Raw genomic sequence first — 11862 nt, forward strand, 5'->3', positions numbered from 1 at the left:
TTTTAGTATTATCTAGGCCAATCTCTACATGTCCAGGGGGGATTCCGTCATTCACTAGCCCCAAGATCTGTTTGACTATCGTCTATCTAGACCCAGATTGAAGACGTCGGGGCCTTAACATAAGAACTCCGAGCTAATTGATATTTTCTTTGAAAGACCTAGACTCCTTCTTACGCAATAGCAACATGGTATGAGGAAAACACCACCAATTTAGCCTACCTGAATTGCCGATGCTTCAATGACAAAGTAAATTTGGCGACAATGATATTTTCCTCAACCCAATTACAAAATAGACAATCCTGCCGCTCTTAATCGTGGACTTACATCAATACATCAATAGCGTAGACCGTCTTCAGCTTCCGCCTCACTTTTATCATTTTTAAGGTCTTGCTATGTCTCCACCTCTGAAAGAAAACCTAGTTGATACTAGCATTCGAAGCAACGATGATGCTGTAGACCTTCCTAACCCAAACGGCGAAGACATTCTCGAATCTGACCTCGAGGATGAGGTGCTGGCCCTGAAAACTCGCCTCGTCAACGATGTCGGTCCTTCTCTCCTACCTCCAGGCCTTGCACTTACATTAAACAGGCAAATGACGAGCTCGGATGGACGCCTTTCCACTGGAAGCTCTTCTTCCTCAACGGTTTTGGCTATGCTGTGGACTCGCTGTTGACCATGGTACAAGGTGTCACTGGACCCCAAGCATTTCTGGAGCTCGCTACTGCGTCATCGTACGTCAATGCAGGAGTTGTAGCACAGAATGTTGGTCTCGTCGTGGGTGCGCTATTCTGGGGTTTTGGCGCAGATATGCTCGGAAGACGGTTGGCATTCAACCTGACACTTTGGATCACTTCTCTGGCCATGATCGTGGGCGGGGCTGCTCCTAATCTTTCATTTTTGTGCGCTTTCCTGGCATTGTCAACTTTCGGGTCCGGTGGGAATCTAATCCTTGACCCCACGGTCCTGCTTGAATTTCTCCCTGGCGACAAACAATGGGTAGTCACTGCACTGGCTGGGTGGTGGGGGCTCGGTCAATCGATTACTGGATTTATTGCCTGGGGCTTTATGAGTAAGTCGACACCTACCACTAGTACAATCGAGGTACGCGCTGACTTTTTGGGATAGCCCAAAGCCGCTGGAATTGTTCCACCGGCGACGACTGTGGATGGAATAACAACGCTGGCTGGCGGTACGTTATGTTCACATGTGGCGCACTTGTTTTTGTTCTTTCGGTCCTCCGTGTCACGGTGATACGACTCGTCGAGACTCCTAAGTACCTTCTGGCAAATGGGCGAGATGCGGATTTGGTAAAATATTACCAAGATCAGGCCCGCAAATACAACAGACCCTGCACGCTCACCCTGGAGAAGCTTCAAGCTTGTGGGGAAATACGCTTAAAAAACGCCGGTAAAAAGACATTTATTCTTAGTGATGTCAAGAACCATGTTCAAGGTCTTTTCGTCTCCCGCAAGACAACTTTGAGCACGCTCCTGATATGGGCCTCGTGGGCGATCATGGGATTGGCTTATCCACTATTCTATGTATTCCTCCCGTAGGTGAACCATATTCTCCTTCACGTGGAACAACGCTGACTTAGTAACAGAGCCTACCTCTCAACCAGAGTACCCGGGAAGGTTGTCTCACAGTTCGAGACGTATCGGAATCTGACGTTGACAACGATTTCTGGAATTCCGGGGCCGCTCATTGCTGGCTACCTCGTTGAAACAAAACTGGGACGCAAGTATACCATGTTCATCGGCGCGCTATCGGGTATGGCTCTCTTTTTTGGCATCACCGGGATCAAGACCGATGAGCAGAATGTGGGAATATCTTGTGCTATCTGTAAGCCCCTAGTCTCTTCTTGCTAGATACAGATCACTAAGACCGAGGTCGCGCTCCAGCTTGTTGTATCAACATCTATTACAGTACCTTCTATGCCTACACCGCCGAGGTCCTTCCATCGGCACACCGTGCTACTGGAAGTGGCATCGCGGTGTCCTTCAATCGGATCATGGGTATCGTGTCAGCCTTTGTGGCTTCATCTGGCAACACCGCTACAGCTGTGCCGCTTTACGTATGCGCAGCCCTGTTCGGTGGCTTAGCTTTGATTGCGGCTTTGTTTCCCTTCGAACCGAATGGCCGACGCAGTTCTTAATTCATACTGCTGCGCGAGGGATGGAGGATGGAGTGAGAATGAAACACAAGTGACTGATCGATGTATCTCATAGGCATTGACAGTCCAGGTATTTACCCACAGGAATTTGACTCTTAAAGCCATGCCCTTCTCCCAGAGACAGATATGGGTCTCGATAAAAAATCCTTCCATTACCCGTCAATCCACCAGCGCCCCAGATTGGGAAGTCCTCGTAAATGAAATCGGTGGCACAACAAGGGGACCCCCGAATATCGGCAGCATTCATGGACGTAGTGATCGATGTCCAGGGATACCAAAGAAGCGTAGCGGCAGGCCAGGGAATGTCAAGTTAAGAGTCGTAATAGGACATGTAGCGTAGCAAGGCGACGACCAAGTTTCTTCCAGCCGAGTCACCGCCCAAAACAATTTACTCGGGGGGATCTGAAGCTTTCAACTAAGATGCAGGTAGTTTAACAAGGCATCTCCAAGCGCGGCAGAAAACCGTCCCTCGACAGTAGTCGCAAGTCGATACTGGGGCGTCAAGACATGAGTCAAGCCGGCCAAGTGAAGGTAGTTCCGGGCAATAAATCCTGTGTCGCCGTCACGTCCGTTTCCCACGACGTAGGCTCCGCCGTGGGAATGTAGCCCAACAAATAGTTTCTTTGTGTTTGCTAACGCAGTATTCTGTAGGCGCTCAGGAGTCCATGTAGCCCCGATTGTCTGAGGCTTCACATGCACGTCTCTGGTCGGCTCCAGATACAACGATGCCGGAGCTGGAAGTAGGAGAAAGAATCTGTCGCCCTCGGTCTTGAGCTTGAGGGAAATTGGCGTACGAAACTTGAACACAGTTACGGAATGTGAAACGGAAAAAGGTACGATCTAAATGCCACGCCTCCAAGAGGCCATTGCTGAAATAAGCGGGTGCCTAACTAAACCAGGGCTACTTATTCTTCACGCAAAATCAGCAGAACGGGTACCCAAGTTTCTCAATATTCTCTGGGCGTATGTTCTCATGTGTGTAGTATGGGGGAATGGAGCCATTACCGTATCATATGCGACAGTTCTCTGGTACCCCCATCCGCCCTCTCCTACATGTGTCGAAGGGATCGAGGTGTTATTCGGGGACTTCTTTCTGTACGTGGCTAGGCTAGACCAGTCTATGAGAGTGGCTACTGCTTAGTGGCCCCAGATGATACAGTATTATGGCTGAAACGGAATGAAACCATTGTAGTCACATAGGATCTAAGTAGCGTAAATCTTAGTCAATTAGTCGCATTAGCCTAGGTGGCCATGAATATCTAGACTGGGTAATATGCTATCTGGGCGAATGGCGCAAGTATGTAAATCATTAATCCGTGCTGATCCAACGCTTCGGAATGGGTTAAGCCAATAGCTACCGCGAAAATAGATTCAAAGTTAGTGGTAGCCTCATCACTAACGCGTCCAATTGACGAAACTTTTATGGTATTTATACCAACAAATCAACATAAATGGCGCCCGCTCATGAACTGAACTCGTTTACGAGCGCTCGAATCTCTTTCCAATTTTTTTATCTATACCAGCGATTATACAAAAAAGAAACAGAACAAGCTTGTGGCTTGTTGATCAAGTCGTGGCGTTGGTCACGGCAAGTCTGGTGATCTCTCTCGTTACGAGCCGACGAGTTTTCTCCGAAGTTGCTCTACAACCACTCATTCCAGCCACGGCACTTGCCTTTATTTCCTATGGCCCCGCTGGTCTGTCGTCACAGATTCGTCGCTTAGTCGTCGAGCCTCAAATCTTGATGCATGCGCTTCGTGGACTCCTGATTGTTGGGCAATAATGCACGAATCTGGTTCACGCCCAGCCCAGATTGAGCATAATACAAATAGGTAGGTGACGCGTCATGCTCGAGTCGGCTTAGCCAAAAGGGAAAGACGAACTAAGATAGAGTATAAGCTAGACTTTGGGCTAAAATGAACCAGGGTCTCGTATTGTGAGCCAATCGGTATCTGCGGAGGCTGAAAAAGACCCATGCACTCGGGCTTCCGGGACTTTCGTGTGAGGTGACATGAAGTACTGCAACATGAAACACCTTGTAGCTATTAGTTCTCACTAATTATTCAATGCTCCAATTCTCTACCTATTAAGACGATAGCTGGTGGGCAAGTTGCCTGGATCGTGCTGCTGAAGAATCGGGCTCCGAGACATCCCGCAGTCAGCGAGCGGCCTTCGGTTCCATAAGTCGATTTCAGAGTAGCCAATCAACAGTTAATCGGTACGGTATGGTTATGTTCGGGAACTGTGAAGAGACCGCCTTGCTCGCGTCACTACGTCAATTAAAATCATTGAGAAAGTATCAATATTCTATAGAATATGTGTTAGTCAGATCAACATATAAAATACATACTGCTGCCTTGTTCACAAAGGTATTAACTTAACCATCCTTCGCAATCAGAAACACGCAGCAAATCAGTTCAAGTTAACACCGAACCTCACTTTACTTCTACCACCAAGACATACATCCACAATGGTGAATTATTATCGATATGATCCATCTCTACCTGCAAACATTATTTTTATTATTGTCTTTGCCATTTCGTCGGTTACCCATCTCCTCCAGATCTTGAAGACAAGGACATGGTTCTTTATACCATTTCTGATTGGCTCGCTCTGTACGTCTGCGTTAGATCAAGCAATCTCATTAACCAACTGATAAATTGTAGTTGAAACCATTGGCTTCATTGGCCGTGCCATTAACGCTGACGAGGCACCGGATTACACTTTTGGCCCTTACGTCATGCAGAGCCTGCTCCTCCTCCTAGGCCCTACTTGCTACGCTGCGTCGATTTATATGATCCTGGGCCGCTTAATCCAGTTATTGAACGGACAGAAGTATTCCCTGATCAGACCTAATTGGTTAACCAAGATCTTTCTTCTTGGAGATGCAATGTCTATTGCGCTACAAGGAATCGGTGCGTTTGGACCATTTCAAATCATGTTTCCCCACGAAGGCAGTTGGCTAATCTTGTAAAGGTGGTGGGAAGCTTGTCAATGCCGATACTGAAGAAGAGAGGACAACAGGACAGAATATCATCATCGCAGGCTTGACGGTCCAGATTTTATTCTTCGGTCTATTCATCATTGTGACCGGCCTATTCCACTTCCGATTTCTCAAAGACTCCTCAGCTCAAACATCTGGCTTTCAAACCAACTGGCAAAAGTCGTTGGTGATGATTTATGTAGCGAGTATCCTGATCCTTATTCGCTCTCTCTTCCGCATGATCGAGTATATCGAGGGGCACGATGGGGAGCTGCAATCTAAGGAAGTCTACGTTCTCGTGTTGGATGGTTTCCCGATGGTCGTTGCAAGCATTATGTTCAATGTGCTCCACCCGTCGAAGTTCTTAAACATAAGAATCAAGAGCCTCGCGGATTCTGAGACCGAGACTCCTCTAGGCGTATGGCAAGATAGATCTGTCGAAAGTGATATGGAAAGAAGGCCAGGGGCGACAAGCAACAGATAGATTGCTAGGAAAATGGCCTTGCGAGTTCAGATACTCTGAGAAGCAAGTGTATTATGCTTCCGAACCCCTGTCACTGCAGAACCCCCTGCCGCCGGGTTATGATGTATAAATAGAGTTTAGAACAGGGTGGGGGGGATGGGGGAGCTTGGACGCTCCGCCACAGTAAAGGATTGTATTTAATCAAAGCACCATCAGTAATTGACTTACCAACCTTCTATTTTGTTTTTTCATTGCAGCAGAAATCCAAAAACAATGATACATGTTTTAGTGCTTCCATTTGTTATTATCATTTTCCCGACGGTTCTTCTATACTCAACTCGACCAACTGATATAGCAATGGCCGATCTCGACCCTGCATCTGGAGCATTCACAAAGTCAGGTCCGTTGCGTCGGACACATCGCAAGTCAAGGACGGGCTGTAAAGCATGCAAGAGAAGTCGCATCAAGGTAAGTATTCTTCAAAACACTATCCACGCAGTGAACTGATCCATTACAGTGTGACGAGACGCGCCCGGTCTGTAAAAACTGCCATAGACGAGACGCGTTTTGCGAGTATTTTGGCACGTCTCGATCAAGTGGCAGACCCTCAAACAACGTGGAGATTATTCCTAAACAGAGTCAATTAACCATTGAGACTACTCCCGTTGCACATGCTTGGCCAACAAGTCAGGCAAGCCGCAGTTCATCGCTAAGTGAGATATTCACGGAGCGAACTTCATTGCTGTCAGAGCGTCTGTTTGAACTCCAATTATTGCATCACTTCGTTGACATGACCGATAAAGCAACGAAGACTCAGGCTACCTGGTCATTCTGGATCCTAGAGCAAGCCACCCAGTCAATCAGCGTCATGGATGCAATTCTTGGTACCTCTGCATCTCACCTTCAGCACGTCGGCAAGTTCAAGACAAAGCTTTTGTTGATCTCGCACAGGTACATGGCTCGTGCCATAGAAGTTCACAAGAAGGATCTAAAGGAAGGGCTAAATAAGTCTAATATTTCCAGAGTCATTGCAACATGTGCACTCATCTGCATGCATGCCAACCTAAGAGCATACTCTCTGGAGAGCCATAGCAGCCAACGGCAGCCTCACGACTGGTTTACATCGTCACGTAGGGCTTTGAACCTTTTTCAAAGAGTTTCCACGATGATTGAGAATCCCTCTATTGGGCAAGAGTTCTCAACTCTCTCCTCCATCATTCCCCACGACATTCACCCAAACCCTTTTAGCTTTTTACTATATTGGAACCCTCTATCAGCGTTACCAAACGAAGAAGAGATTGATATTTGCGTGCCGGCAGTAGCCAGTCTCTCCTACATCTATAACAAACTAGATACAGAAAAGCCTCTGCGATTTCCCGTTGCTGTTTCGGAGAGCTTTGTAAATCTCGTCGCGGCAAAGAATCCTCGGGCTTTGGCCATATGTGGTTATTTCTTTATGGTAGTAAAGCTGGGGCGACAAATTTGGTGGATTGATGGTGCACCGGAACGAGAGTTTGATCTGGTTATGAGGTGTTTGCCAAGAGACTGGTGGTTACTTATGGACTGGGCCATTCGCGTTTTTGAGTGGAAGGATTGGGCTTTAGTATAATAAACTCGTAAAATGCAATTGAATCCCTGGCTATGCTGTATCTCTATGTGATTCTCTTATGTTGAATAGGGTCTTTCGTATCTATAAGCTTTACTAGGCTAGACAGCCTTTGCCTCTCCTACTTCGTTCTTATCCAACTTCATTACCTCCCAAAAGTTCCTATACCGTTCCACAGCACTGCACCCACCTTCCTTCCCAACTCCTTCCAGCCATTCCTCATCAATTCCAGAGAACAAGTGCAGTCTGCCTCGGCCCCAGCCTTCAATAGTATCTCGACGAGATCCCAATATCCTTTGACCGCAGCCGCATTCAGTGCGCTCCGCCACTTTCCACCGAGAAGGTTGACATCTGCGCCCTTCTCAAGCAGCAACTTGACACATTCTGTCTTGCCTATGTACGCTGCTGCCTGTAAAGCCGTGCCAAATAATCCGCCTGTCCGGTTGACATTGATGTTAGCGCAGTTGTCGAGTAGGTAGATGAGGCCGTCGGTGTTCAGGTGGAAGGAGAAACTTGTAGGCGCTAGACATGCCGACTGCAGTGGAAAGCCATAGAGACCGGCTCCGAGATTGATATTAGCGCCATATTCGAGGAGAAACGCGATCCTATCCTCAATGTCGCCTTCCATGCAATCTTTAGAGCAGTCCCATGCTGCCTATGGCAATGATTTACATCAACACCGTTATCGAGCAGTAGCTTCATCGTTTCGTGGGCTTCATAGTCCCAGCCAGATATTGCCGCTGCCGCATGCCAGGCACTCCCGGAAATCCCGTCTTGAATATGTACATCGGCACCATCGTCTATCAATAGGCACGCCAGGTTGTAGCGCCGCTTCAGGTATAGGTGTTCATTTACGCATGCCGCCTGGAGCGCGGTTCCGTACCGTCCTCCCCCGATGTTGACCTCAGCACCGTGAGAGAGTAGCAAGCGGACTGATTCCATTTTGCCTCGTACTCAAGCGCTTTGGAGTGCGGTGTCATACATCCCTCCCTGCATGTTGACTTCTGCTCCTCTCCTGAGCAGTATTTCTTCTAAACTCTCAGTGTCGGATTCTCGGCTCTCCGAGTAAGTCGCGGCTTGTAGTGGGCTTCCGAATTTGCCACCGGCTGCATTAACATCGACGCCACTATCAAGCAGCTTTTGCACAATAAATACAGTGTCATAGTATCCGTAGCCGGAACGTACGGAAGTGGCCGCTTGTAAGACACTGCAATACTCCCCGCCGTGCATACGCACATCAGCACCTCTACTGAGCAGCAGTTTAACCGATTCCGGGCTCGGCCTCGCACAGGCCGCGTGTTATACTGTTCCATAGCAGCCTCCTTGCCGGTTTAATTCCGCGCCTTTGTTGAGAAGAATATCAATCACACCAGAGTCATGCTGGACCTGATCACATGCCTTTTGAATTCCGTTATCGGATTCCCCTTCCTGAAAATTTGGGTCAGCCCCAAGGTTCGGCAGGACCAGGGCTGCTTCTTTACTCCGAAAATGATCAATGGGTCCTCCAGCCAGTTTTCCGGGGCTGATACACGCCGCTTGGAGTGGGGTACCATCATGCCCATCGTTCAACTCAATGTCAGCGTTGTGCTTCTTGACAAAGTCGGAGACCTCACACGTCCCCTCGCGTAGCCATGCCTTAATTGCCTTATTGGGAACGCTTCCATGCCGAGTGCATTTTGTGTTGATATCTATACCCTTGTCGAGAAGAAGTTTCAGAACTTGGGTGTACTCTATGACATCGGTTTTATCCCTTACCCGCTATAAGGTACGACGTAGGAAATCCTGCCTCTCGCAAATTAGCCCCGCGATCCAAGAGCATTCGTATTGCTTTCATGTTGACGCCCTTTTCAGCGGCCTCCAGAGCTGACCCAAATCTGTCATCATACGCATCAATATCAGCCCCAATGTCTAGCAAGAGCTTCATGACTGCTAGGTGGACTCGACGCGCCGCGGCCTGTAGAGCGCCACCGTCTCCCTTATTACTACCGGTAGGTTAATTGAGAATAAAGCGGACAATCTCAATATGTCCCTCTTCCGCTGTCTCTTGGTCTGGCTAACTTGAGATCTTGGATCTCACTTCAGCAAGTACAGCATACTACATGTATTGGTACAACGATTTTGATTTAGCAACAAGCCACTAGAGAAAAGAGGAGATAATTTCTTTGTATAATCTGCACTGCAAGAGACGAATCTCTCGAAGTATAGCTCAGTTATCGGATTATTCAGCAATATGTTGAACTTCCAAGCATTTTCGTCACCTTCCAATCATGGGTTAAAGTGGGATGATCACCAAGCGACCTGCCTATAAGGGCATGTTCCTGTAATGCCGAGCCTGATTACCCCTCTCTGAGAATCCTTGAAGCGCGGGCTGGGAAGATCCGGAGCGGTGAATAGCGAGGGAGACATGGTTCAATTAAGCTTAAATTTTACCCTTCAAGCTAATAAAAAGACACGATTAATTCTATCCTTCGACGGAATATTCCATAGCTAGGCTTTTTCGTTATAATGTGACATTTACCCTTAATTGAAAAAGTATCGTCCAGTCTCAAGATGCGGGGAAACGCCAAGTGCCCAGCGTTCCTTGCATGCCACCCAGGAACAAATGCTGACCCGCGTCATGTTTATCTCTGACCTTGTTGCGATTTTCCACTAATTAACCAATGCCCTTCGATCTGACCTCTTGGCTCTTTTGCAATTCCCCTCATGAGCTTCCCAACGTGGAGTAGGCAATACCACCCAGCGACTTGGCAACCAAAGATGCAGACGAATCGCTTGCCAAAACGTCGCATTGACCGTTCATTGCCAATTGTTGTTTACAGGAGATGTAGATATCACGAGGCTTGGTGGTATTGAGATCCGGGGCAACCGGAGTCTGCATAGGATCTGCAGGCGTATATAAAGGTCGTGGTTTGTCCACATTGCCTGTGCTTTGACCTCGCAAGGCCTGCTTCGCCAATCCTCTCTCCTCAGCTCTCGCGCGGATCTTATTCCTCTCACCCTGCACCGTCCAATTAGACATCATGCGTTACACAGTCCCTCTCATGGCGGCGCTGGCTGCCTCGGCTACAGCTACTGCGCCAATTGGAGCCGGGAAGCGCGCGCAGAAGCTCTATACACTGGAGACTGCAGCTGGTGAGACCGTCGAGGTTACGGAGGATGAGAAGTTTCAGATGATTGATGTACGTTCCCATGTAACATGCTCGAATGTATGAAGACTTCATTGCTGACTGTTTGCAGGATCACATCCACTTCTTTGACATTACAGAGTGGAAGGACCACAGCGCCGCTCCCTCAGGTGCTCGTCTTGCTAGCACAACAAGCAAATTCCCCGAGAAGCTCGCTCATCAAACCAACGTCAAGAACATCGTCAAGAAAGTCAATGTCAAAAACATTGAGAAGCAGCTCAAGAAGTTCTCCTCATTCCACAACCGCTACTTCAACTCTGCCTTTGGAGTTGAAGCCGCTGAGTGGCTACACAAAGAGATCCAGAAGGCCATCAAGAAGAGCAAGCATCCTTATGCCTCGGTCCGACTGGTCCAGCACCAAGCTTGGTCGCAGCCTTCGATCATTGTCTCGATTCCTGGACAGGTGCGTCTCAAGACTGTTGTCACGGGTTCTCATCTTGACTCGGTTATCTCCAATGATCGTGGAGCTGGTCGTGCTCCTGGTGCTGATGACAACGGCTCTGCATCTATCATGCTTCTGAACCTTCTCTCCGCCTTCCTGGAGGATCCCCGAATTGCCAAGGGCGACCATCTCAACACTGTTGAGTTCCACTGGTACTCAGCTGAAGAGACTGGCCTTCTTGGTTCTCAGGATATCTTCAACACCTATGCTCGACTGGGTATCCAAGTTGAGGCTATGCTTAACCAGGATATGGTTGGCTACAAGGGCCGTGACGGAGTAGAGCGCTTCGGTCTTATCACCGACAACACAAGCCCTACACAAAATGACTTCCTCAAGCTCCTCATTGAAGAATATGCCGACATCCCCTACGAGGAGTCCACCTGCGGTTATGCTTGCTCTGACCACGCCTCAGCTAACCGCAACGGCTTCCCCTCATCATTCCTCTTCGAGACACCTTTCGGAAACCATAACCCTTACATCCACACTCCCAACGACACTATTGCGCATATTGATTTTGATCATGTCATTGAACATGCCAAGGTTACTGCTGGCTTTGTTTATGAGCTTGCCCACCGCAACTTCACTGTCTAAGCTGGTTGTAAGGGAAAAGAGGAGATAGATTATGATTCAGTAATTCAGAATAAAAACCTCAGGTTGTGTTGAATGTTAGTTCTTTATACCCTGGCAATAATAACAGTCTTGAGAATTGCTTCTTTACAATATGTTACAGTTTGTCCCTCATGGTGAATCAACCAAATGGAGTCACTATGCCCTGCTTAATTCATGATGAATAATGTCGCGTGGGTCTAGGGTCTCTTTCCGTTTCCACACGGAATCCCACCGTTACTTGACCAATAATAGAAGGGGCTAGTCAAGGCGATAAGATGGATTGCATTACCCAACCAGTAAGAAGTTCTGCAGTTGATGTGGGCTTGTACCACTCTGCTTACTGGAATATCGTGCGGCTGGATTCCCCGCACGAGCTTCAACACAATTCTTCAATCTCTCT

The 11862-nt window shown here is 48.0% G+C and overlaps 5 protein-coding genes across 5 annotated transcripts; 4 read left to right on the forward strand and 1 right to left on the reverse strand.

Annotated features, from left to right (window-relative positions):
• Nucleotides 1-392: 392 nt before the first annotated feature.
• FMAN_09661 (uncharacterized protein) lies at nucleotides 393-2156 on the forward strand (the record flags this gene model as incomplete). Its single annotated transcript, XM_041825453.1, has 5 exons — nucleotides 393-542; nucleotides 590-1070; nucleotides 1127-1553; nucleotides 1605-1843; nucleotides 1903-2156. The coding sequence occupies 5 exons, from the start codon at nucleotides 393-395 to the stop codon at nucleotides 2154-2156; spliced, it is 1551 nt and encodes a 516-aa protein (XP_041690833.1).
• A 2488-nt stretch (nucleotides 2157-4644) lies between these two features.
• Nucleotides 4645-5641, forward strand: FMAN_09660 (uncharacterized protein; the record flags this gene model as incomplete). Its single annotated transcript, XM_041825454.1, has 3 exons — nucleotides 4645-4789; nucleotides 4841-5089; nucleotides 5151-5641. The coding sequence occupies 3 exons, from the start codon at nucleotides 4645-4647 to the stop codon at nucleotides 5639-5641; spliced, it is 885 nt and encodes a 294-aa protein (XP_041690834.1).
• Nucleotides 5642-5977: 336 nt separating this feature from the next.
• Nucleotides 5978-7229, forward strand: FMAN_09659 (uncharacterized protein; the record flags this gene model as incomplete). Its single annotated transcript, XM_041825456.1, has 2 exons — nucleotides 5978-6088; nucleotides 6138-7229. The coding sequence occupies 2 exons, from the start codon at nucleotides 5978-5980 to the stop codon at nucleotides 7227-7229; spliced, it is 1203 nt and encodes a 400-aa protein (XP_041690835.1).
• A 142-nt stretch (nucleotides 7230-7371) lies between these two features.
• On the reverse strand, nucleotides 7372-8168 carry FMAN_09658 (uncharacterized protein; the record flags this gene model as incomplete). The annotated part of the gene is made up of 2 exons (XM_041825457.1): nucleotides 7372-7881; nucleotides 8013-8168. 2 exons carry the CDS (start codon nucleotides 8166-8168, stop codon nucleotides 7372-7374), a joined length of 666 nt encoding a protein of 221 aa, XP_041690836.1.
• A 2078-nt stretch (nucleotides 8169-10246) lies between these two features.
• Nucleotides 10247-11444, forward strand: FMAN_09657 (uncharacterized protein; the record flags this gene model as incomplete). The annotated part of the gene is made up of 2 exons (XM_041825458.1): nucleotides 10247-10405; nucleotides 10464-11444. 2 exons carry the CDS (start codon nucleotides 10247-10249, stop codon nucleotides 11442-11444), a joined length of 1140 nt encoding a protein of 379 aa, XP_041690837.1.
• Between the last annotated feature and the right edge of the window lie 418 nt (nucleotides 11445-11862).

The sequence above is a fragment of the Fusarium mangiferae genome (assembly GCF_900044065.1).
Source record: "Fusarium mangiferae strain MRC7560 genome assembly, contig: FMAN_scaffold021, whole genome shotgun sequence".
In the NCBI taxonomy this organism is placed as follows: Eukaryota; Fungi; Ascomycota; class Sordariomycetes; order Hypocreales; family Nectriaceae; genus Fusarium; species Fusarium mangiferae.